The sequence below is a fragment of the Rattus rattus genome, chromosome 1 (genome assembly GCF_011064425.1).
Source record: "Rattus rattus isolate New Zealand chromosome 1, Rrattus_CSIRO_v1, whole genome shotgun sequence".
Lineage (NCBI taxonomy): Eukaryota > Metazoa > Chordata > Mammalia > Rodentia > Muridae > Rattus > Rattus rattus.
This window is the reverse complement of record NC_046154.1, coordinates 267,564,650-267,592,149: the sequence shown is the minus strand read 5'-3', so window position 1 is coordinate 267,592,149 and position 27,500 is coordinate 267,564,650. Positions and strand designations below refer to the sequence as shown.

At 43.3% G+C, this 27,500-nt stretch overlaps 1 protein-coding gene across 1 annotated transcript in view; it reads right to left on the bottom strand.

Moving 5' to 3' along the window:
* The window catches only part of Tmem117 (transmembrane protein 117), a 433,233-nt gene that overhangs the window by 355,953 nt on the left and 49,780 nt on the right, over positions 1 to 27,500 (bottom strand). Inside the window, exon 2 of the mRNA XM_032885476.1 lies at positions 6,476 to 6,608. Coding sequence (XP_032741367.1) covers positions 6,476 to 6,608 — 133 coding nt within the window. The remainder of the gene's footprint in view (positions 1 to 6,475; positions 6,609 to 27,500) is intronic.

Below are 27,500 nucleotides of genomic sequence, written 5' to 3'. Positions count from 1 at the left end.
TGTTGAAGATGCTTTCTTTTTAATCCCATGGCATGCTTTTGCCTTCTTTGTCAAAAATCAAGTGTCCATAGGTGTGTGGGGTTATTTCAAGGTCTTCTATTCTGTCCCTATATCAATACCCTATATCTTACCCCTATATCAATAAATACCATTCTGTTTTTGTCACTGTTATTCTGTACTGAGGTCAGGAATGGTGATACCCCCAGAAGTTATTTTATTGCTCAAGATTGTTTTCCCTATCCTGGATTTTTGTTTTACCACATGAGAATTGCTATTTCAAGCTCTGTAAAGAGTCGTGTTGGAATTTTGGTGGGAACCGCATTAGATCTGTAGATTGCTTTAGGTACGATGGCCATTTTCAGTGTAGTTAATCCTACTGATCCATGAGCCTGGGAGGGCTTTCCATCTCAGAGACCTTCTACAAGTTCCTTCGTCTTCCACTTGGAGTTTTTGTCATACAGGTCTTTCATTCACTTGGTTAGAATTACACCAAGATGTTTTTATATTATTCATGGAAATTTTAAAAATGATAATTGTTTCCCTAATTTTTCTCTGCCTGTTTATCATTTGTATAAAGGAAGGCTACTGTTGTTTGGGTTTTTTTTAAGTTAATTTTGTATCCAGACGCTTTGTTGAAGGTGTTTATCAGTTGTAGGAGTTCTCTGGTTAAAATGCAAATCAAAATGACCCTGAGATTCCGTCTTATACCTATCAGAATGGCTAAGATCAAAAACTCAAGTGCTAGTTCATGCTGGCAAGGATGTGGAGAAAAGGAGACACCCCTCTATTGTTGGAGGGAGTGAGACCTTGTACAAACCGTTTGGAAATGAATTTGATGGTTTGTCAGAAAACTGGGACTACTTCTACCTCAAGACCCAGTTGTGCCACCGAAGGGCATATATCTAAAGGATGCCACACTATGCCACAGGAACACAAGCTCCACTATGTTCCTAGTAGCTTTATTGGTAATAGTCAGAAATTGGAAATAAACTAAATGTCCCTCGACTGGAGAATGGATAGAGAAAATGTGGTTCATTTACACAGTGGAATACTATTCAGCCATTAAAAACAAATATATCGTGAATTTTCCAGGCAAATGGATGGAACTTGAGAATATCATCCTGAGTGAGGTAACCCAGTCTCCAAAGAACATGCATGGTATATAGTCACTTATAAGTGGACATTAGCCATAAAGCACAGGACACCCGCACTACAGCCCGCAGAACCAAAGAAGCTAAACAAGAAGGAAGGCCCAGGCAAGGAGGCTTGAATCTCACTTAGAAGGGGGAACAAAATAGTCATAGAAGGCAGATGGAGGGAGGGGACTGGGGGGACAGAAACAGGAATGGGGGTGCAGATCAGGTGGGGAGGGTCAGGAGAGAGGGCCAGAGAATTAATGGAAACCTGCAGCTGGCAGGGATGGGGAAGGGGACGTCTCACATGCCAGAGACCTGGGATCAGGGAGACTCCCAGGAATCATTCAGGTGACCTTAGCTGAGACTCACAGCAGTTGGGATGTGAAACCTGAAGAGGCCACCTGCTGGAATCAGACAAGAACCCCATTGGAGCAACAGACCCACAAAACTTTCAACCCAAAACGTACTTTGTCTACAAGAAATACAGAGACAGGGGATGGAGCAAAGACTGAGGGAATGGCCAGCCAATAACCAGCCCAACTTGAGACCCACCCCATGGGCAAGCACCAATCCCGGACACTGTTGGTGATCCTTATGCTTGCAGACAGGAGCCTAGCATGACTGTCCTCTGAGAGGCTCCACCCAGCAGCTGACGGAAACAGACGCAGAGACCCACAGCCAAATATTAGGCATGAGCTCGGGAAGTCTTGTGTTAAGAGTGAGGGGTAGGACTGAGGGGGCCAGAGGGGTCAAGGACTCTCCAGGAAGACCAACAGAATCAACTAACCTGGACCCTTGGGAGCTCTCAGAGGTTAAACCTCTAACCAAAGAACTGGACTGGACACAGGGCCTCAGTGGGAGAGGATGCGCCCAGCCCTTCAGAGTGTTGATGTGCCTGTTAGGAGGACACCCAGTGGGACCTCCAGCCTCTTAGAGGAGGAGGAGGGGAGGGAAGGGAGCAGGGACTGGGTGAGGGGCCAGGGGGTACCAGAGGGACCAGCTGCAATCGCTTGGTCCTGTGTGTAAACGAAGCACCATTCTTCAGTACAATGCACACCATTGGGCTGCTGCAGCTGCCAACTCTCCCTCTCCTCTCCCTCCTCTCCTCTCCCCTCCCTCTCCCTCTCCCCCCCCCTCTCCCCCCTCCCCCTCCCCTCCCCTCCCCCTCTCTGGTGCACATTAGTCTCTCTCTCTCTCTTTTCTCTTCTGAGTGTTTTCTCCTTATTTCTCCTCCCCTAAAAGATAGCTACACCAATGACAAAAAATGTGCACCTACTATGCTAAAGCACAGGTTGGACATCCTTCCTGGTGCCTGGCTGTATCAGCGCACACACACACACACACACACACACACAAACACACACACACCATTTCACTCTTTCTGTCTCCCCATGCATAATCTTTCACCAATAGGACGTCTAATTTCTCACTCCCAACCTGTGTTAGTCAGGGTTTCTATGGCTGTGATGAAACACCATGGCCAAAAGCAACTTGAGAAAGTTTTCTTTTTCACTTAGTCTAGCATATCAGAGTTCATCACTGAAGATGGCCAAGGTGGAAACTCACACAGGGCAGGAATCTGGAGGCGGGAGCTGATGCAGAGGCCATGAAGGGATGCTGCTCATTGGCTTGCTCCCCATGATGTGCTCAGCCTGCTTTCTTATAGAACCCAGGACCACCAGCCCAGGATGTCCCCACCCATAATAGGCTCGGCCCTCTTCTGTCAGTCACTGATTAAGAAAACCCCCTGGTTTTGCCTTCAGCCTTATCTTATGGAGGTGTTTTCTCAGTCAAGATCCCCTCTTCTCAGATGACTCTAGTTTGTGTTAAATTGACACAAAACCAGCAGGCACACACCCCAAATCCTCAGTTCTGGTCTCCGCCCAAGACTGAGAATCGAGTCTCTAAGTCTCTGCCTGGAGCACTGCCCACAGGCTTCCTGTCTGGTACCCAGGTTCTGTAGTTTCCCTCTTGCTCTGTCCTACCTCAAGATAAGCTTGGCTACACCTGTTTTAAAATCCATCCGGCTGTGTTGTGTTTCGCAACAGTTCTGTGGTTTGTACAACAGGAGAGATGATTGCGTCCACCCCATTGTGGGAAGAGAAATTGCTTATAAAATGCTACAGGCAAACCTGGGACTCTCACCTATAACCTCCAGCATTCTCAGGAAGGGGCCTCGGCTTGTCTTTAAGTCATCTTGAAGCTGCCATAGGCAGCATTTCCGAGCTGAGCGGTGTCTGAGTGGAAAGAGAGTAAACTGCACGGAGATGCCTCCCCAGTTCTGGGAAATGCGATCTCGTCTGAGGCTCTGCCCTTTGGGTCCAGGAAGCTCATCGCCCTTTGTCTTAGAGTTCGTGTCTGCCTCAGGATGGAACTGGGTGAAAGCAGGAGCCTCGTAATTTACCTCCTATCAAATCAGTTCTCACCAGGGCTTGTTCTCAGTACCCAGGGATCACGGGCCTCAGCTTATACTAAATTAACACTCAATTCTGACTCGGAAAATTTTTAAAGCACACAGGGCTGGAAATATCCTTCCCTACCATTTTTGGTTTGGTTTGGTTTGGTTTGGTTTGGGGTTGGTTAGTTGGTTGGTTGAGTTTTTTTGGTTTGTTTGGGTTTTGTTTTTAATCTCTAAAACCATACAGGTCTTCAACATATATTGTAGTCCTGAAGCATCCAGTCTGGAAAGAAAGCCCCAAACGTAGAACACAGTTCTAATGTTTCCTGGGTTCAAGAAACACTTTGGGAATGGATCTAAGGCAGTGGTCCTCAACCTTCTTAATGCTGCAACCCTTAAATATGGTTCCTAATATGTGTTGACCTCCAACCATAAAGTTATTTTCATTGCTACTTCACAACCATAATTTTGCTTTTATGAAATGTAATGTAAATCTGTATGTTTTCAAATGGCCTTTGGTGACCCCTGTGAAAGGGTCACTTTGACACCTCCAGGGGTGGAGATCCGAAGGCTGGGAACAGCTGCTCTAGGTCAGTGTCTTCAGAAGCATCGCTAAGCCAGAGCAGATTGGAACCCTCCGTGCAAAACTGAGCCACTGTGCAGAAGCCCACAGTGTTTGTATGAGCAGCAATGCCCCGCACACATCAGGCACCTGTGGTGTCCACAGGCCCTTGTTCCTCTCCTCACCTCGTGCCATCATGTCCTGCCCTACACAGGATTAAGCAATGCACCAGGTACTTGTGCCTCCTGGAGAACCCAGAAGTACACCAATGTCCTTTTCCCTAGGGACTAACTTATCCACCAGACTCAGAGCCAGCCTTGAAGCGCTCGGTTGGTCACATGATCGAAGCTGACCACGCTTCTCGCAGATGGCCATTTGCTTAGTGAATCTAAGCCATTTCTCTGTTGCTGTGTATTTTTTTAATGACACTTTTTTAAGACATCCTCTCAGTAGAAGGTTCTCTTCTGGCAAATGTGATCACGGAAGAGTTCAAGGGTCACACAAGAGTTCAAATATTCCATAGTCTAATAGTGCACTCGATCTGAGAATAAAGGGGAACCTCAGTTAAGGTAGGACACTGTGTATAAACTGTAAACCTTAGCTTAGCTACTACACACGCCTTCTATTTCCCTCCATTACCAAAGTCAGCTTGGGAAATTAACCCACAGAAAAGGCAGACAGGGCTCTGTGCTATCCTTTCAGGGATGGGTCCTTAGAATTCACTTTGAGTGAGGAGTTAATTAGAATTCAACTTTGGGCAATCCTTAATGTCTTGATCCATAAACTGGAGATGGTCAAAGTCCCTATTGTGCAGTCTCCGTGTGAGGTTTGGACTGAGACGACTCGTGCCTGATCAAAGCTCTCAGCAGCTCTGCGCTCTCTTTAGGATTCTTTCGATGTGGCTGCTGACTGTTTTACTCTGTGCAGGGGGTTACATGTTACCGAATTCAATGTACTAATTTTAAATCTATCTCTCTATCTTCATTCATATCCTTTACACAGACCTTATCAGCACCCTGTAAAAACAGTTTTCCAGCCTCGGACTGCCAGGTGCTTGGGATGACAGGCCGGTGTTACCATATCAGGCTCCTTCCAGTGCTTTGAAAGCACACAAGCCTCTTGCAGAGAGGCCTCTGGCTGCCTTAGTGAGTCCAAGCTCTCACTACCTACTGTTACAAAAATCCGAGGATTATTTTGAGGAACACAAGGAGCTCCTATAACTCCATCATCAAAAATCAACCCACTGTTGGTGGCATTATTTGGGTACAGGACATAATCACAACACATTTCTAGCGGTATTCTTAGGCCCAAACATTTGACCTAGAACCATTCATGGATTTTGCTACTATGAAGTACAGTGTAAAATATGTGCTTTTCTGTTACCACTCAGCCCCTTTACAGTGGGAAAAAATAAGTTAAAATGGTCTCTCTCAGCACTCAACAGTGGCAGCCAATGTCTACATACAATATCCAAACTGCCTCCCAGTGTAGACATGGGTGGAAATCTCAGCAAACCTGTAACTTAGAGGCAGAGGCCATAATCTCCTGAGGAGAGTAGATGAACACGTCCCCTAGTAATTATCTCAGAATCAACACGTAAGTGGCTTCTTGCCAGTACTTCGTAAACTCTTAAGATTTTAAGCTCAACTAATCTTCAATGTACTGCCTTTAAAACTTAACTGCACCCAGTTGGACCAGTCTTGCAGCGTTCTGCTTTTAAAACCCAGTAAAGCAAAGCTAGTGGGCACCATGCTGTAAGTCCGACCTCTGTGCTTTGGTATGCAATGAAAAACTGGGGAAAGTTGAAAGAAAATCAACAAAGCAGGTATCAGCAGACCTCCCTTCTACTGGGATGTGCTAAGCATGGTCTCCGTCTGCAGTGAATCCCGGGAGTCTGCCTTTAAATGGGACTCAGCTTCTCTCTGTGGAAACTGTCAGAAAAGCTTGACTGCTTGTTTTATGCTACCACACCAGACATGGATCATGAGTTCAAAACCGGCCTGGACTATGCACCTAGACCATGTCTCAAATAAAAGCAAACAAATAAACAAAAAGGGCTACCAGAATCAAAGTATCCAAGACCTTTATTAAGCCAGGCATGGTAGAGCACTGAACTCTTACGTTATAATAAAATTGTTATTGGCCTTAAAGCTACACCAAAAAACAAAAAGTTTAAAAAAAATAAAACAAACCTAAGTGATATAAAATGCCTCTATCTTCCTAAAAGGAAGAAAGGTTCTAAACATCCTAAACAAGACAAACACAAATTATCCCTACTTAGGGCACAGTATCTGCTAAGTTACATGTTTGTAACAACTAAAACTGCTGGGAGAGTTCTGAGAATTTCGCACACGGGTTAGGGAGCACGCCGTAACTCACCCCATGTTCCCGTCCATCAGAAGGACTGTGTTGTATATGTGAGAGAAGATGAAGAGAAACAGAATCGTGCTGAAGAACATCGTCATCCACGACCCGTGGTCTTCACGGAACATTTTTAACCGGAGCAACTGACCTGAAATACAAATATTGCAGGTCAATGTGCATTGCACTTGGAACTCGTGTGTCTTCGCTTTACTTTAGCCACAGGAGGCCCTGTGGGGGGAAAACATTATATAATGCCGTTCTGCTTTTGGTGAAGGAAGAGTCATGAATAAAGTCCAAGATAACCTGTACCCCTCTAGAGAGTGGTATTAATGTGTGAACGATTGCCCTGGGGTATCCGTTGCCCTGGGTTATCTATTGCCCAGGGTCATCCATCACACTGGCATGCGGACACATTAGAACACTACCCTTGCTGTATTTTATTTCATAAATTAGCTTTTGGTTCACACTAAAACTACTTAAGGCTGAAGAGGGTGGGGAGGGCGGGGGAGCCAGTTCTACATTGTTTCCTTTTGTTTCCAGACACCCATCCTAAACCATAAGATACAATTTCTTAAGAGACAAGATAAGGAAAAACAAAGACACTGTCCTCAGACCCAGAGGACTCAGCTCTACTCTTCAGTCTTAAAAGGCTCTACAGCCACGGGTGAGGGGGATCACGGGTGTGTTACAGAGTGCAGTACGACTTGTTGGAAAATATAATTTCCATTCTCACTCACGGAATCCCAATTTACAAAGACAAATTACATAGAAAGAAATAAGGTTAAAGTACTACATTTTTATAGAAAGGAATATATAACAGGATAAGCACTGAAATAAAGATTATTAATACCAGAAGTGTCCCAGAGAATGTTTAAATTTATGAACACAAGTATTCTGAGACATGAGTACAATTAGTTTTTTTGCCTATAAATAAAACCCAAGAGTAAGAAAACAGTGACAGTGGGGCACCCAGGCCTCTCTGAAGATAACTTTGGTGTGGTTATTTCTGTTCCTCCGAAGGCTTATGTCATCAGTGAGCAGGGAGATGGTACAGACAGTAGAACCACAGTTAAAAGGAAAGGGCTGGAGACGCCTCACAGTTAGGATCACAGAGTGCGTCTATCGAAGACCTTAGCTCAGTCCGTGTGCTCGCACCAGGCCATTCTCTCTCTCTCTCTCTCTCTCTCTCTCTCTCTCTCTCTCTCTCTCTCTCTGTATGTGTCTGTGTGTGTGTGTGTGTGTGTGTGTGGGTGTGTGTGTGGGTGTGTGTGTGTGTGTGTGTGTCTTTTATGCACTCACACATGCACATGGTTAAAATAAAATATCTTTTAAATAAAGTAAACCTGAGGTTTTTTAAAAAAAAAAAATATGTGTCAAAAGAACAACAACAAAAAAAAAAACCTTTTAACAATACAAAATAGACAAATGTCAAATGTTTCCTCCTGAAATGACCTTACAGGGAACATACAAAACAGCTTATAGAGAGAAAAGATCAGCTAAGACCTACTTTAGGCTAGAGAGATGGCTCAGCATGTAGGAGCCCTTACTGCTCTCCCAGAGAACCCAAGTTTGGTGTCACAGAGTTCACAACCACCAAGAACAGCTGGGGAATCTGATGCCTCAGTCTGGCTTCCACAGGTACCCACATACACATGTCTATAAATAAATAAAAATATATGTCAAGATTTAACTGTAAACTTTCCCCTCGTGTTTATTTTGGTTAAAATGGTATGTTAGATGTCACTTGGAAACTAAGAAACATTCTCCTACCCTGAACTTTAGCTGGGGGTGGGGAATGGCAAATTAGATTAGTCAATGGGGACTTGCTACCAGAATCCAGGCCAGAAGACTCTAAATGTAAACTTCCTCTTCAATGTCTTTTTTATGTCAAAAATTCATTAACTGGCTGGTTTTTAGAATATTATGATGATGATGATGATGATGATGATGATGATGATGATGATGATAGTGATTTAGGAGTGCTCTGCAAATAAAAACATCGTGAATTAACCATATGCTGCCTGAAATAATACAGAGTCAGTAAAAATGGAAATGTGGCAGACCCGTTACAGGGTCACCGCCAAGCTCACTGTCTGGCAGTCACTCCGGGCAGAAGACGCATCAGAGTGAAATGGTCAGTTAACAGGGTTAGTACACACTAGGCACTCCTGTGGAATCAAATCACATAAAACTCCCCCCGAAGTGACTTCAAGATTCACTCAAGCAGTGACCACCAAACGCCAGAAACATGGGCTGCCATCAACTGACAGGTTCCACAAACGACTTCCCCATACAATATAATAGAGTCCAGAACCTTGGCGACATCACTGCCCGGGCAGCAGGACAGGAGAGACAGAATGGCGAACACAAATGGAAGAGTTAGTCCCGGGATGTTCAACAAGCTTTGGCAACAGGGGACACCCATCTGAAAATTGTCAGCGCTGTGTCACTATTTGCCCCAGTTCTTGAGACGGTGCTTTGAACAGAATTCTTTGCCATGTCCGGGACTTTAACTAAGGGAGAAATTAACTTCTTCATACATATTTCAGTACCGCCAAGCCTGAATTATCTGACCAGCAAGAAGGAAGGTGACATGGGGTCTAAACAGCCAAAGGACAACGTCATTTCCTTCACCTTCCGTTGTACTCACAGTCGAAGGAGTGCATACTGGAATATTTCTGCTGGATGGAACACGGGTGGCCAAGTTATAGAAGAAAAGTTGCAGCCTGCACCGTCCTCCCTGAGACAACACAGCCCCAGGAGACCTAAGACCCGAACTTGACACCACACTGCCTGCTCTGTGCGCGCTTTAGCCACCACAACGCTGCATTGAGGTGAGAGGCCCTCTTTGCCTCTTCTATCATTGTGCTCCCGGGCGCGGCGCCATGATCTGAACAGGGTTGGGTACTCCAGAAAATTCATGTTGACGTTCTAGTCCTACTTTAACGGTTTCCAGACGTGGCCTTTGAGAGATGATTAAGTTGTTATGGAAGTTTAATACTTGGGGACTGGGTTGAGTCTCTCGAGACTGGATTAGTAACCACGAGATGGGTCGTTATGAAATGAAGGAGCTGCAGTTTGACTCCTCGACAGGAGCCGGAATGCCTTCCAGTGCTCCGGGATTTCTCAGCCTCTAGGATCATGGAGCAAAATGATTTCCATTCTTCATAAATCACCCGCCCTAGGTATTCTTTTAACAGCAATGGAAAATGCGCTAAGACACCATGGTGCCTGGCAGTTCTATCTCTTAAACATGGGCCTGACTGGACAGAACACAATGAAACCTTATCGCACAGGCTCTGCACAGGCTCTGTTTCCTCTGTGCTGCTCCCCAGACCCCTGTGGTGCTCCAGCTGCCCTCACCTCCTCCACCTCATATCTCCTCAAACATCAGTTACTCGCCTATCTCTGTTGATTCCTACTTGACTTGAAACTCCAATTCTCTTATTAGACGTTTCCCCAATGTCCTTATCCCCTGCACGGCCTACACGTGTTCTACGTTTCCTCTGTAAAACCCCATCTGTAGTTCACAACTACAGTCTGCTCCCACCGGTCCCGTTACAATGCTATGAGGGGCACTTTAGGTCAGCAATGACATACGATATAAACCATGATCTTCAATTCCAGCTGGGATACCTAGCACAGCCGTGCAGTAATGGCTGCCCTGGTCCTTGCCAACGCCTCCTCCTATCCTCCTCAACATCTATTTGGGTTTTTACCTCAGAGCTCTTAGGGAGCCTCTTTACTCTCGGGATATCTTTATCCCACACCCAGTGAGATACAATGGCCATTAAACATGATTGCTCTTAACTTCGTGCCCACTGGTACTCATCCACTCTCCACCCTCAAGGCCATTCCTTTTCCTCCTCTTGTTTCTCAGAGGATGCAAAACTATTCTCAGAAGGGACCCACCTGATGCCTTTTAAAATGTACTTCTCCTAGGAACTTGCCATAGCTATCCTCTCTCTCTCTCTCTCTCTCTCTCTCTCTCTCTCTCTCTCTCTCTCTCTCTCTTTTCCCTCCGTCCTCCCACTTTCCTCGTCTTTCCCTCCTGCCTCAAAAAATCTCTTTAATCCTAAAAACAATGCTTGCTTGTCTTCAAGCCTTTAAACTACATCTATTCTCCTTGTCATTTTAGGGGGAAAAAAGGCCACCACACCCACTCCCTAAAATCTAAGTTGCCCTGTGAACACAATACTGAAATTGTCCTGGCAAAGGCTCACAACACCCACCAATACCAACTCCAGAAAACAAAAATACCCTGTGCTTTAATTTGCTACACATCTTGGCTTCGAAGGGCAAAGGGCTTTTAATGTCGTGCTTTCGTGGCTTCCCTGACAGCAAGAACATTCCGTCCTTTCCTATGTTTGTGACTATCCCTGGGGACTATTTTATTTAGGGATCTCTTTTTTTTATGTGTCCCATACTTGGTATGCTCCCACTGTCTGTCACCAGACTTGCCTTCATAACTGTCCACAAATGTACCCAGTCTCAAGAGTCCAGCATCTGTGTCCCAGCCGAGACCTTTCTACCTCTGCTTCTGCCCTTCCTCCTCCTGAATGAACCACTGGAAAATCAAACTCGGCACAGGAAGACAAACTCCAGACCCCTAACCCTTGTCCCAACAGACAAGCTGTCCACATCTCCAGTCTGCCTCTTGTCTTCCTTAGATCCACTTCTGATTTCACTCTTTGGTCGTGTTCAAAAGATCCACAGCAGAATTCATATTTCCCCCCTGCTCAATAAATAGCCCTATTACCTCACTCTTCCCCATAGTTGGTTTTTCACTGGTTCTTAGTGAAACGATCCAACAACGCTCCAGCTGGCCTTTCCTATCTCAAGTACACCTTCCACATGGACAGCAGCCCTAACTGAAATATAAACGGAACCACATCACCCTTCATTGAAACCCCTCCGGTGATCATTTCTTCCCCTGCAGTGTTGAAAGCTCTCCCTCCTGGTCTACAAGGCATCACACGGTTGACCAGTAAGCTTCTTGATCACCATGCCCGATCTTCCACTCTGCTTCCTCTCACACCATCAGGTTTTGGGTTTCTATGTTTGTGTTGAACACTCTGCCCAGCTATTCTTTCTTTTCCATGGGCCACCAACTCCTATCTTTCCGGTAAGGCTTAAAATTTAGGTCAGTGGTGCTGTCCCCGTCGTCCCTCTTGGTTAGTATTTTATATATGGAGTAACACACCAAAGGCATTTCAAGATTGGGCCTGCTCAAGAGATGGCCGCCTCCTGTCAGTGCAGACAAGACTGAAGAGTCATTTGGCAGATGTATCGTGAGGGATTGGACTTCATGATGGTCTCGGTCTAGTTTAATTTTGGAGACCAGATGATTCCTTTGATCAGTGAGGAGATTACATCAACATCTGTCACCTTTGGAGAGTGCCAGCCTTTGAAAATAATCACCCTTGCCCATTAAAGATTTATTCCTCCTCATGTCCCCTCTGTCACTGCAGACCCCTGTAACACACTAAATGAGCCTAAAGTAGCACAGTGGTAATTTCCTTTAAAGATGTAGTTAATATTTAACGTTTTAATATTAAAAACCTGACTAAACATAAGACTTATTTCATATCACTAGAGTAAAGAATATGAAAGATCGAATTAAATTAGACAACCACAGTTGAGCATTAATCGTAACCCACTTTTAATCAGACTAAAGTGAGTATATGGAATACTTATTACACGTTTGTGTGAATTTATAGTTTCTAACAAAATAATTTTCCCCTAAAAGTTAACTAACTGAAAACGACACAACAAAAATACCTAAAATAAGAAAGCTAAGAGCCAATGGGAGAGGATCTTCTTAGGCACATGACCCTGGCTCGACTATCAGTCCCAAAAAGTAAAACTTGCAGCAACAAAGAAAATTACCCTACAGTACCATTAGGGAAAAGGGTTCTATAGTTAGACAGATATAACTTCATATAATAAGTATAAGATCATAAAACCTGTGTTCTCAAAGAACGCTATCCCCTTGGCATTCAGATCAAATCCTGATGTTCCTATGCATAAAGAGAATTCAACAACGTTAGGCAGATGGTTAGCACCCCTCATTAGGATAGGAGCTTATTCATAAAGTACAGTTACTCACTTCATTTGACAAAAAGTCAAACATGGAGAAATTGAAACATGATTCCACATAGACTGAAAATATTTTTACCATGTAGAATTCAAATGAGATTGGAAAAAGAAGAAAAAAAAACATGACAAAACCTATAAAAAATGATAGTGCCCTCCAGATGTGGTGCGTAACGCTGATTTCTGATCTAAACATTAAGAGAAACGTATAGTAAAGCATGCATGCCCTAAGTGAACACAAATTATCCTCAGTAAAAGCCAGCAGCGCGGTAGTAAGTCTTATATTTTATTTAAAGTCCAAACGTTCTATTTTACCTTTATACATTGACCACTTCCTCTGCAACAATCGTTCAACTTAAATAACGTACATTGCTCTCTGTCGTTCCACAGGAAACAGTTGGGCCAAAAGCAAATAACGCTGCTAAGGCACTGGTATTACTTTTCCTCTGTTAAAGACACGGCTGTAGATAATGCATTGAAGGAATGGAAAATTCACAGAGCTTCCCAGCAGACTGTCCACTTAATTGTTATCATAGATATTATATATAGTATCATACTCTATAATTTTGATTAAATCAATTTCATCATCAATAGACATGCTCTATTTGCAATCACAGGAAATAGCACTTTATATTAAAAGAAAGGTTTTCTGAAATTTCTGAGGCTCTGAAATTTGGCAATGCCATCAGAAATTAGAGGCCGTAATTCTTAAAATTTAACGTCATTAATGTCAATGAATTCATATACTTTTATTTTAATAATAGCAATTTTTGAGAAACTATGGTATTTTTTAAATAGGTTTTTGTTTCGTATCCCACATTAATCCAACTACAAGATAGGTTTCAGGCATGTCCAACCTATTCATAGTGCAAAGTTCACACTTGAGGACTGCACAGGCGAATTACTGACTATGAATCGTGATTCTGCACAAGGATGCTGTCCCGGGATACATAGGACCTGTGACCATCCACCAGGCCCCTGGTCATCCACAGGGTAGAAAGAAATAGGTGTCCGTCCTCCCTGACACATACTTCTCAGAAAGTAACGATCAGATCAGAGGCCCAGATTCTGCCACAGCATCTACAGGGCCACCATTCCTGCTGCAGCACCTCTGTGCCCAGGGCTGTCAGCCTCCATCTTTGATCTCCAGCGTCAGCTGTCCCTGAAATGTTCCAGACAGATGTTTTCCTACTTGCACATTCTACTTACAGAGTTACAAAGCAGAGATGTTAAAAACCTTGTAACAGACAGTCAACTGTACAAGTATCAACTGTATAGAGTTGGCCATTTATAGCCGCCGCCTACTTTAATCTACAATAACACCACAGTATACTGGATTTCAATCCCCTTGTTTAATAAATGAAAAAAACCGAGATGCACACATGCTCCCTCATTGACTACGCAAAAACTTCAACGCAACGTCACCGACTCTTAAAGTCTCTTAAGGGGCTCAATAAAAAAAGAAATCTGATGGTTTTTTCAAGCTAAGAGCAAAGATGCTTTGATTTGGGCGATTTTTAAGCCCTAGTTAAAGTAAAATGAAAAACTGGGATGCAGCAATCAAAAGCAGAAGCGATGTCTTCACTGTGGGTGAAATGAAAAGTATCCAGTCCCAAAACGCGAGTCAGTCAGCCTCACCCTGTGAAGGCAGGGCAAAGCGAGTAAGACTCCATAGGGAATCTTTCTTTATGATTTAATAAAATCTATCCTTCTGGAACAGTGATAACTTTTTTCTATTTAATCTGGACTCCAAGGTTAAAGAAAAAAACTAGGAAATGAGAGGAATTTTAAATGCCATAGGTTTTATACCAGTATAGCATCCTGGGGCAGGGTATAATTGCATAATTATTACTGATTAATAACTACTGCGTTTTGCTCTAGACTACATTCCATTGTTTGGAAATAGCCTCTCTTATTTTTTGTGTGTGTGTGTTTTACTACACATATCCGCTGTACACAGTGTTGCGTCGCAGAGACGCTGTTTCGTATGTTTTCTTTAAGATCTGTAAGTCAGAAAGATCAGAGAAGTTGAGATCAAAGACGGAAGACAGCACAGGGGAATCAGCTGCTAAAACCTCCAGGGAAGGCTTGGGAAAGCGAGATGACAGTCTCTCAGCAATGGTGGATGACAGCTGGGGAACCTCTGGTTTAATAGAAAAATAAAACAGGAACAAAACTGACAAACAAGCAACACACACGAGGTCTGTAGCAGACGGATGGGCAAGCTCTAGGGAGCGCCTGACGTGTGAGTGGAGCAACTGAAGCCCATGCCTCTCAGTCACAGATGTGTTAAAGGGAGGAAAATGGAGAGAGAGGGAAAGAGCCAAGGGTTGCAAACAGCAGGAGGAGGAGAGATGCTGGGAAACCCTCTCCTCCAGGTACAGCACTGGAACAACAGTGAGAAGCCTTTAGTAAGAGACCTTGCTTACACGGTGCTTGATGACCCCAGGCTCTCCAGGAACTGAACGATCAGAAATTCTGAAGAAGACTCGTGGGTGTCATGCTGCAGGCTGAAACCTAGACAGCAGAGTAGCCCTAGACTGTGGGAAATTATGACAGCTGAGAGTCAGACTCACATAGGACTCAGGGAGGTGAGAACGTGGTTGGACAAAAGAGCCTAGAGAAGATCAAAGATGCAAGCTGCAAGTGGCATCCCCCAGCCTCAGGAAGCTCCTCCTACTGGTGAGCACAGCAGTCACACTCCAACCATGAAGACAGACAGGACCAGCATTTATGACCAGACTATGCAAGGGTCACCAGGGAAGGTCCAACATCTCACTGGACTCCTGAAGAACTAGCCATTGGAATGGCCAGCACCTGCGTTCTGATTCACACAAAGGCCCAGCATCCATGACCCAACCTTACCAGAGAGTATTCTGGTGATTGGGAAGGAATGCCAAGAGAGTTGAGGCATAACCAGCAAGAAGAAGAAGCAACATCCGGACTCTGCCCCTACACTGAACTCTCTCCCTTGAACATCCTCCTTGACCTAACGTCAATGTCACCTCATCAGGCCCTTGCATTCTCATTCCTTCCCCCTCTCTTGTTTTTCTTTTTCCCTTTATTTCCATCCCCCCTTTTTCTATTCTTCTGGTTTTCCCGTTGTTTTTAAACCGTTTTCCCAAAGAACTCAGGTGAGCCGGGTCTGCAGACTATCACGATCTCAGCACCTGAGACCTGGTACTCTTGCTTTCCTTACCTCTGTCTCTTTAAACTCTACCCTTCACCACATCCAGCTCATCCATGCCCCCCAGTCCCTACTGCTTCCTTCTATTTACTTTTCTCGTCTTTGTTTTTCCAGTCAGTCCAACACTGTTCACTGAGCTTACTTTGCTTTCTTCCCACCAGCACCCACAGTCACGAGTAGTTTAGCGCACCCAGCAATCCTTCACTTACAAAATGACTGCAGTTGAGGAGAGAGCTTTACTTGACTGTTGTGTTCGTGGAGGGTCTACCTTTTGATAGCATTCTGCTTCCAGAACTGAGTGTGCTGTGCCTTATCCAGGTCTAGTGGAGAGAAACTCCTCAGAGCTACTGCAACTACAACGTACTGCCTCACGTAAATGCTTCCACTGAGAGGAGGGAGGGAGACAAAAAACAAGCAAGCTTTAGTCTGCACCCTAGATGCTTTAGACCCAAATGAAGAAACACCAGAGGAATAGGAAGGGAAGACAGTATGTCTCCTCCAAAAGTTACTAGGCGCACGATAAATTTTTTCCAATGAGATGAATTGGATAAAAACCCAAAGAAATCAAAAGACGTAAATTCCAGGACAACAGAAACAAATGAGAATTAAATAGGTAAGTGGACATAGGATTTGAAAGAGGAGTTCAATAAGGAAATTAAAAAAAACACTGAAGGGGAACTGAAATAAATTTCAACTCATCAAACAAAAAATTTGAGGGGCCTGGACATTTAGGATTTGTAGAGGACCTCAATAAGGAAATCCCTTTTTAAAAAATCACTAAAGAAACTGAAATAAAGAACAGATCAACTCAGGACCAACAGCCAGGCATGAAGCCATGGCCGAGGAACTGGGAGTTAGCGATGTCACTTGAGATAAATTAACAAGAAAGTACAGATGGAGCAGAGAAGATCTATGGGCCATGATGAAAAGAGCAAGTCTGTGAATCACGGGAATTGAAAAGGTAGATGAATTTCAAGCTACGAGCATTGAAAACACTTCCCATAAAATAATGGCGGAAAGTTTCCCAAATCCAGGAAAATTAATGCCGCCAAGTATCAGCCAAGAAGACATCCATGATCACAAGGTTGATGGGTACATAATGAAAAGGTTGCATGTAGTATACAAGGCAAAAATTAAACTTTGGGTAAATGGATGTAACTAGATAATATTTTACTAAGTGAGGTAACAGAGGCTCAGAAAGCCAAAAGTTGTGTTTCTTTCTCATAAGTACTTCATAGCTTCAAATTTTCAGATTTGGAAGACCTGGAAATGACAAAGGGACTGTAGCAGAAGGTGATAATTAAAAGGGCTGTGAACACCAGTGGTGGGAGCCCCAGTGGTGTGAGCCCAGTGGCAGCACCATCCCTTTAATCCCAGCACTGAGGAAGCAGAGGAAGGGAGATCTCTGAGTTCGAGGCCAGCCTGGTCTACAGAGTGAGTTCCAGGACATCCAGGGCTACACAGAGGAACCCTGCCTTAGAAACCAGAAGAAAAAGGGGGTGGGTGGAATATATGTGCTATGAATATAGAGAGATGGCATACTGGGGCTGGCCAAGTTTAAACAGGAATGCAGTTGTGGGCAGAGAAGATAATGGGGTACAATGAGAGGGTTAGCCATAACTAGGAATATATGATGTAGTCAAAGGGAAACCTGATACTTTATAACTTTTAAAACAAACTTACAAAATAAAGGAAATACTATGCACGGATGAATAATGTCTATTCTAGAAGCCAAAGTTTATTTTTACACTTACATTTTTACTGTTTTTACAATGCGTTTTTACTTTGAAAGATAAGTTAATTAGCATTTTCTGACTTTCCTATTTTATATCAGTAAAATTATGGTAAGTTTTGGCAGTTATTACTGTTGAAATTCGTTTTAGGATTAACCTTCATATACATGAAGTCATAGGACCTCTGGTTCTAATCTTAGCTCTATGATCTCAGCAAAAGAGTCAGGACTGAGGTGTTAGCCCTTCTTAAGTTTTAAGCCATTGCTTCATAAGATTAGGGGAAAGTTCGTTTATTTCTGAAATGTTAGCCAACTCATTGGATAAAGCATTTAGTCTCTGAAGACCATTTGTAACTATTCCATCAGGACCTTTACTGAATATAAAAATGCAACATTGTTCACCAAGTAGGATACAAAGATTTATTTCTAACCAACATACTGAGTAAGTTCCTATTCTCCAAGGTCACTTGGCTTGTAGCATCCAGCCAGCCAGACATCCCTTTAAAGGTATCCCTACTGTAATTGATAAGTCTTCTTTAATTATATCTCTGCTTATTGCTGGCGACCAGAATATAGACTATCTGGATGTTGTAACTCTTTGGCTTCCAGCCTTAAATTCCTTTGGAACTCCTCCTGGGAACTCCTAAGGAGTCAATGTAGGAATCTAAAGACCTGGGTACTGATCTCCTAGCCCTGAGATTACCATTGCTAAGAGGAGGAGAATTGAAAGTCAGGGAAAAGGATATGGCCAATTCAATCAGCATGCAAGTTTCATACCAGTCGGGTGATACAATAGGGTAAAAGGTTTCCCTGTGCACAATACCATTATATCTCAGCTTTGGGGACACTGGGTTCATAGTAATTACTATTTTCTTCTCCATTGCTTAATATATTTAGGGTGTGGATACAAGCTCCAATATCTCCCACTGGGTGAGGGAAACCATCCCCATCCCATGTATGACACATGAGGTGTAATTCTTCTTTCCTAGTGATAGGGACATAGTTTCAGTGGTCTTGCCTGAACAGCCAGGAACAGAAGCACAGACTCAGGTGACTCTTATCTCCCTTTGTGGCTCATCCTGTAATGGTGCCAGCACACTGCTTGCTCTAGTGGGGTCTATGTTCCCCCCCCACGACAAAGGTATATTGATTACAGAGAAAGCCTACCACACACGCAAAACAATCACTACTATTGAAAGCATGTATAGTAAATTTAACTCATTTAACCTAATTCAACTACTCATATTAAATTTTTATTTTAAGCTCCTTATCAAATCCAAATATGTTCTGCATGTTCGTACATGTGTATGTGCATATTCCTAACTTTTAAAAATTCTCATAATATAAAACTTGGCAGATATAGCATTTTAGAGTAATGAGGTTTCCATTGCCTTAATTACTAAGTTAATAGGAAAAGAATATAGAGCAAATTCCTAGACATCTTTAACCTACTTAAAATTTATTTTTATGAATTTAATCTATCCTATATACACTAGACTTCAGAGATGGAACAAATGGGGGGTCCCTATCAGAAAATGTAGAATTTAAAAGCTAGATTGGTTGGCAGTTTCTTTATTTGGATGCTACATTGCACATGCTCTTTTAGATCAGGTATTTGTTTCATAATAACATGAGCAGATATAAGCAGCACATTCATGCTTTCCTAAGCAGCAAATGAAGCGAACCCACCAGTACAATGATCTGCAGGCACTAAGGCATCATGGGCTCTTTGCAGAATTGCTTTAAAGTCTCCCTGGATGGCTCAGGTGGTAAACTGAGGATACATGTGACTGACCATCACTGAAAATCCTCTCTCAGTTCTCCATGAAGTGGGACCAGGCATGCCTCAGACTGGAAGGTGGATAGGCTGTTCTACAAGCACCCAGGTTCCTACATCTTATTTTATAATAAAGAAATTCAAAACAGTTGTTTCTCTTTCTTAATTTCAGTATCTTCTTATGGTGTATTATTGATCTTCTTGGGCACTGTTGTCAGCAGCCTTCTTATTCTGCTGGGATGGGTCCCACCCCTTTCAACTTCTAACCTGCAGTTTTAGTGGTTCACACACCACAAGTACCAATTCTATGTTGGTTCCAATTTGTTCTTTTTCCAATTTTTGTTAGTATTTGATCCCATGGCTGGAAAGGATGGGCTGCAAATGTGAATGGGTGAGTCTGGACAAGAAGATTTTAAATACCACCTAACAGACTGGACTTCCCACAGCAATTCCTGGGCCTTGCCAGGTCCACAGTGCTATGCTTGCACTTGTGTATGTCCTGTGTCCTTGTCCCAGGACACGAGGAAGGTTCATCTCCTTCAGATCAACTGCTTCACAGGTGCCAATGGAGTAATCAATCACTCCCAATGCTTCAAGGAATCTGGCACCCTGATGATAAGGCAGGGTGCAGATATGTGTTTGTGTATCTAGGTATAACGTATGTAATACATGCATGTATGCATTTATGTATGTATGCATGCATGCATGCATGCATGTATATATGTATGTATGTGTAAATTATCAAGGAAAGAATTAATCAAAACATCCTATGCCAATCATGGAGATAGTAAAACAAATCTTAAAATTCATATGGAAATAAAATAATGCTGAAGGTATCACATTTTTATTTCAGGTTATACTTCAGAACAATAACAAAAACAACATGACACTGTACAAAACAGACACATAGTCCAATAGAATGGAATTGAAAACCCAAATTTAAATCCACATAGCTGCAGCTACCTGACTTTTTGCAAGGATGCCACAAATATACACTGATAAAATGACAGCCTCTTCAGCAAAAGGAGCCAGGGGGACTGGTATCTACTTGAACTGGTATCTACGTGGAGAAGAATAAATTCCTTGATTTCTTCCCTTACCTCAGACAAGAGTCCAACTGGATCCAAGACCTTAACATGTGCTGTGAAACTCTCAAACCAGCAGAAGACATGCCAAGACCTCAGCAAGGGCTTTATGAATCGGTCACAATTCACTCTGGAAATAATGCCACCAACTGATGAAAAGGACCTCAGAAAACTGAACAGCTCTTACGAAGCAAAGGAATACTTTATCAAGTGAAAAGATGGCCTGTAGAAGAGGGAGAGCATGTGTACTGTGAGGCCAGCTTTGTTTGCTAATATGCTTATCTATAGCTGCTGTGGCTTGACCATAAGCAGCATAATCTCACTACGGTCCTGAGGATAGAAAGGTCCATTGTGCAGTTACCGCACTTTGTTCATCCATCCATCCCACCTCTGTTATCCAACCAAAGAAAATCTGTATATCTAACAGAGCAGTGTCCAGAATACATAAAGAACTCAAAAGATAATAAGAAATCAAACCATCCAGTCAATGAATGTACAAATGCAATGACCAGACAGTTCTCAAAAGATGAAAATCAAATGGCCAAGAACACACACACACACACACACACACACACACACACACACACACACACATATTAAACCCCACTAACCAGCAGAGAAACACAAAATAAAAGTACAGTAAGTTTCCCTTTTGCTTCAGTCAAAATGGTAATCCTTAAGAAACAAGAGCAACAGGTCATGACAAGAATGTGGGAAAGAGGGCCCCTGAGAGACTGTGAGGACCCATAGAAACTGAAAATACAAGGATCTCATGACCCAGCCATACCATTTCTGAGCACTTAAGGACCCTACCAAGCATTTCACAGAGATGCCTGCTCATCTGTGCTTGCTAGTCACACTTGCTAGTCACACTTGCTAGTCACACTGCTAGTCACACTTGCTAGTCACACTTGCTAGTCACACTGCTAGTCACACTTGCTAGTCACACTTGCTAGTCACACTTGCTAGTCACACTTGCTAGTCACACTTGCTAGTCACACTTGCTAGTCATACTTGCTAGTCACAGTTGCTAAGTTATGGCATGACCTGGCTGTGGAACACCAGAGGAGTGAATGAATCCAGTATTAAATCCGCACAGAGGACTCTTCTACCCTAAAGACTAGAGTGACATTGTGTTGTTCACAGTCAAGTAGAAAGAATGATAGATAAATATATAAACAAATGAACTTAGTCTCTCAAAGATAAACATTTTTTTCAGCCCATGTGTGATCCTGTATTTTATAGAGATAAATAAATTCATGTATGTATGTATATATGGCATAAAAGTAGAAGCAAAACTTCCTAGGGGACTAATTCAAAATTAGATTTCATTCCTTGTGTTTGTCATTGGGTGAAGTAAATCCTGGAAAGGCAACCTAAGAGACAAAGTGTTGGTTTGGGCTTCCAAGTAGGTCTCATCACCGTGGGGACAGAACAGCAGCAAGCGCTCAAGACCACTAGGCACACTGCATGCGTAGACAGGAAGCAGACACTGCCTAAACCGGAAGCAGAGGGAAGCAAAGGCTTGTGCTCAGGAAGCTTTCTTCTTTCTCTGCAGCCTGGAAGCCAAACTGGGAATAACACCACCTACTTTTACCTGACTCTTCTCACCTTGATTAACCTAATCCAGATGGTCCTTCACAGTGGCCCGCCCTCTCGGTGACTCTAGATCTGGTCAGAGTTGATTATCATGATTAACCATTACAGCATGGAGGGAGTGTTACTCAACACACATTATATATTCCTTATGTATCTGCATGTGCCTATCCAGTGCCGTGCACAAGGAACGTAAACAAGTTTAAAGGACCCTTTAAAGACTGCTTGAGGAAGAATTCAGCTGACCAGCTGTGATCGCAGAGGAGACAGGGGAAGCAGGAGTAAATGGAGACAATAAACCACAAATGACCATCAAACTAAAAGCCACCTGTGCGAAACTGTGAAATCATCACAAATCTTGTGGCATTTAAAGATGAAAACTAAAAATAAAACCCCTTGTAAGTAAAAACCACCTTGATCCGTGACCGAGAAATGACATCACACATCTCCGTGAAGCACAGATACTTAGAATGGCACAGGCCACCATCCCAACCATTTCTCAAACTGTTGCAAAGGATTGAAAAGCAGAGGATAAGGTTTTGGAGGCTGGATTCAAAAGCTTGGTGTCTACTTGACAGAGCTTCTTCAAGTGACCAGAGAGAATGACCAGGCAAGCCTTCGATTACGGTCCTGGCTGACAGACTGACAGCTTCCTGGGATTCCAAGCCACACCAGTGGGCTGTTTTCACAGTGCACATGGAAAAGCTTTGTTATGGAGGTTTGCTCCCCTGCAGGCCACTGAGCTTTGAGTTAGCTTGACTCACAGTAATAGATAAAATTAGTTCCGTGATTATTCTGAAAACTTGTAAGGGCTCATCAGGATCTGAAGTATGGGAATGTGTAACTCAAACTGACGACCATACATAGAGGTATAAAGAGCTCTGGGGACAAACTATGCTGGGGTAATATTTGCGGTTCTGGTTGGTGGTTTCATCCTAAGAGAAGCTGCTATCATAATGACAGAGAAGAGAACTTTGGGGAAATAAATCCCCTAGCACCAATGACCCGTAATTAAGTAGTTTCAAAGGTCAGCATTAGTGTGGCAAATGTCACCCGTGACATTTCTTCCTCTGCTCTAATTTACACCATGTGTCGTAGCTTATCACATACTGCGTCCTTTAGTCAGAAAGTGGGTGCCTACATCACCAAGAAGCAGTGGGCGTGAGCGATCAGGGTTCGTTCAGATGGATGAATAGAGAAGCTACAGAGATGGTCATAACTCACTTCTCTTTGAGTATTCAGAAAGCACTGCTTCCAGTACTCAATTTTAATACGGAAATTACTACATGTCTCACTCACATGAAGAAGAAAACAAATGGAAACCAGAAAGCCACACTAGACTTTGCCCAGCTGGTGATTGGCGTTTCCCGAGAAGATGTCTCGATCCATTATTTTACTTCTTCTCCATTTAACAGAGATACATAGTAATAAAAGTGATTTAGTGACGGCGTAATCTATCCAGACACCGTTCTAATACTAGATGGCTATTACTTAATATAAATGTATTACAAATTGCATTCCTATGTGGAACCTCACAAATATAACCTTCCATGAATTAAATAATATTTCATAGCGCTGACATTTTTTTTTCTGTCTGAGGGTATAAAAATCTGTGGTTGGGATACTTGTATATTTTTCAATACTTACAATTCCAAAAACTGTCTGCCCTCAATGCAGTTATATGACTATAAAAAAAATAAAGCTGATGGCTTTTATGTTGTGTTAACTTCAAGCTATGAAAGAGAAATATCGTCTTCCGAGTTGCTGCTTAATCAAATATGTAAACCCGTGACTTCAAAGATATTGGTAGGGAATTCTCTCCAATATAAGCCAATCTTAATTAATGCCTTGTACAATCTAAAAGCAGCTATTGGCCGATACCTGGGTGAAGTCATCAGTCATGGGGTGTTCTGTAGGGGCAAATGTTGATATTATCACAGGCCAAATGCTTCTATGGCTGACTGAGAACATGTAAAATCAAACTGATACCTACTGTGGGTTACATAAAAGTCAGTGTCATACTTGACAGTGACATGTAAACAGGAAACACATTAGTTTGCACATACACTCTCGCGTGTGTGTATATGTGTGTGTGTGTGTGTGTGTGTGTGTATTGCTTTTAGATAAGTGTCATTGCACTCCCCTTTATTGCTGTGCCTTTGAGCTATCCCAGTTCCGTTACAACCAGTCATACTTCTCCACTAACACTAAGATTTGCATAAGGGATTAAACACTGTCTGTCTACTCCCTGGTCCAGGCAGTTTCTTTCTAGGAGGAGAATGACCCGGTAGCCATCACAAACTTAACATCTCCACTTGCTGGAGAGAAGAAGTTTTCACATTTTGCAAGAAATATCTATATCAAGTCTTCTTCTCCCGCTGCAGAGGAATGGATGCAAAGACTGTAGGAGCCACAGGTGGTAGATGACCACAAGGAAGCAGTATTCTCCAGACCCAGCAAGGCAGTTGCATATATGACCTTAACCAGTTGTAACAGCACAAGACTGTGAGCTCAAGCCGGGTAGACCCGCAGCACTAAGGGTGGAGGTGGGCGGGCATGAAGTCCCACTCCTGACTGAGGAGGTATTGGCAACCAATAGCTTCTGGGAGAAGGAGAGTCAGCATTCTGTAAGGGTGTGACCTCTCTAAGTTGACCATGCTCCAGGGGGTGGCCTTACATCCAAGAGTGTATCACAATCACCAACAGGACTTAATGGGCTCTATTTCTTTTAAGTACAAAAGTTGGGGTTGTAAACAGGTTGGGTAGATCTGGAGGAACTGGAGGATGAATAGGATCAAAATAAATGGAATTAAATCCTGAAAGAACAAAGTATTATATGAAAAGAAAATTGGCATGTGTAAGTAAAATCCTCTGTCACTAGAGTCCAGCCTGGCAGGGACATTCCTAGTTCCCATTCTGCTTTGCCGCCCAGCAGGAGTGCCCACCATAGCACAATCCAGGACTGCAGAAATGCACTTGAGTTTAGAGTTCAGGGTTAAAGACCTCTAGCCTGAGATACAAGCCACATTCCTAGGAGGTAGTCTAGCAGGAACAAGAAGATCTCTGAAGTTACAGGTGTGCCTGCTTGATTAAGGAAAAACGTGTAAACTGAACTTTTCCTTTCATAACTTGAAGTTAATGCAACATGAAAGCAATCAGCTTTATTTAAGTAATCAACTTAAACGTTTTTGCCTCTACTTGTCCATATTTCTTACTTTATTTAGAACGTGTGCAGGAAAGCAGTGTGCTTCTAGTTGGGCCTCCACAAGGACTTAAAAACCATCAGTGAACACGGTAGCTGAATATCCCACAGAATGATACATTCTAACAAGACTATTTCCCTGAAGCTGAAATCTTATACTCTTGCCAAATACAAAAAGAAAATACAAAGAAATAAAGTTTTTTTAAAAAGATTAACAAATTAGCACACATTGGCCTAGACTTTGACTTTATGTCAATTCTCAGATAACCTATTGTGTGCATATTGCCAGAATGAGAGAAAGAGTAGGAAAAAAAATGAATGAATGAATAGAAACAACCTTATAAAATAGAGTTGAGGGGTTGGGGCTTGCCTAGCAAGGGCAAGGCCCTGGGTTCAGTCCCCAGCTCCGAAAAAATAAAATAAAATAAAATAAAAGAGTTGATTTGTGGTTACCTCCACAAGCAAGGCTCTTTATTATGTCATGTCCTGCTTCTGCACACAAGGAAGTACTCTGATGTGGGCAAATGACATCGTGCCTGAGTTTTGGAGAAAGACTTAGCACTACGAGAAGCAAGAGTTCACGGAAGAAAGCCATCAAGAGACAACAGGAGGGAGCTGCGAGCAGATTACTAGATGAAAGCAGCCGAAAAGAGGTCAAACGGAAAGGTAACCTACATGGGAAGCCAGCACCATTGAAAGCACACGGTAGGAATCAGGTAATCAATGAAGATGAGAGAGAGGGAGGAGAGGGAGGGAGAGAGGGAGAGAGGGAGAGAGGGAGAGAGAGAGAGAGAGAGAGAGAGAGAGAGAGAGAGAGACTCTGAGTACACAGAGCCTGAACCCTAATTGATACAGTTAATATAGAACCCATTCCTTTGCTCCCTCGAGGGACTTGACATTCAGTTGAGGAATTGATACGGACGGAAAGAAAAGGCAAACAAAATAGGACTGTGTAGCACTTGAGTGCACGCCGTACAAGAGAGAAAAGGGAAAGGGGAGACCAGCAAGGTGGTAAAAGTGAAAGCTGCGGGGTTGGGGATTTAGCTCAGTGGTAGAGCGCTTGCCTAGGAAGCGCAAGGCCCTGGGTTCGATCCCCAGCTCAAAAAAAAAAAAAAAAAAAAAAAAAAGCTGCTTGAGTTCTCCTCTTGGGCACAGCCTCTCACACACTAGCTCTTCCAAACTTCTCACCAGGCTTCTGACTGGATAACTGTCCCGTTTGTGGATGAAGAGTAGACGCCTGGAGGTTCCCCGTGTAGTCCCCAAGCCCAGCTGGTGAGTGGGAGGTCCCTGATTTAAACCCAACCCCCTGAGGCTCCTCCAGCTGCTTTTTCTCTGTGGGCGGAACAATAACTCGTTGTGAGATTATATGCAAAGGCAACCAAGCACTAGAAAATGGGGAGACACAGTCCTTCAGCTACCCGTCTGCCAAAGAGTCGCTGCCATGCTCTGCTCACAGAGCGAAGGAAGCACCCTCACGAAGAAAGCGCTTCTGTACATTTGGAAGTACCCAGAATAGATCTAACTACAGGAAAGGGCACAGACAGCTCTCACATACAAATATCACAGGGCTCGGGGAGAAAAATCCCACAAGAGAAAAGAGCGGGAAATGCCACGGGGTGCAAATAAGGAAAGAGAATATTATTTTAAGAGAATCAATAAAGTCAGGGTATTTTTTTTTTAATGGAAGGCTGGGTACCTGTTCCGGTTTGCTTCTCTGTTACTCCAATAAAACACTGACCGAAAGGGGGCAAAGGGGCCCATTTCAGCCTACAGTTAGAGCACACTATGGAGGGAAAGTAAGGCAGAGACACGGAGCTGAGGACTAAAGCTGAGGCCATCAGGAGTGATACAGACGGGCTAGATCTCCCTGCCTCAGTCAGCTGGGTTTTTTTTGTTTGTTTGTTTGTTTTTTTGTTTTGTTTTGTTTTTTTTGTTCTTTTTTTCAGAGCTGGGGACCGAACCCAGGGAAGCGCTCTACCACTGAGCTAAATCCCCAACCCCCCTCACTCAGCTGTTTAAACGAGGCTCAGTAATGGCGCCACCCACAGTGAGCTGGGCCCTCCCAAATCGATCATCAATCAGGACAATGCACCATAGACATGCTCACAGGCCAATCTCATGGAGATAATTCTGAGGGTCCTTCTTCCCATGTGTGTCCGATTAAAAAGCCAGCTTTATCCACCACAGCCGTTTTAGAATCAAGGCAACCAGTATCCAGTTGCAGAAGTCACTGTGAGTCAAATGTAGCAGTGGAGAGACAGACGGCTACTAGAAAACAGCGGTGGCTCTGAAATGCAGACACAGGAAGGGGAGGACTGCAAAGACCCAGCCGAGACACTGCACTTGACCGTGGACGCAGTGAACG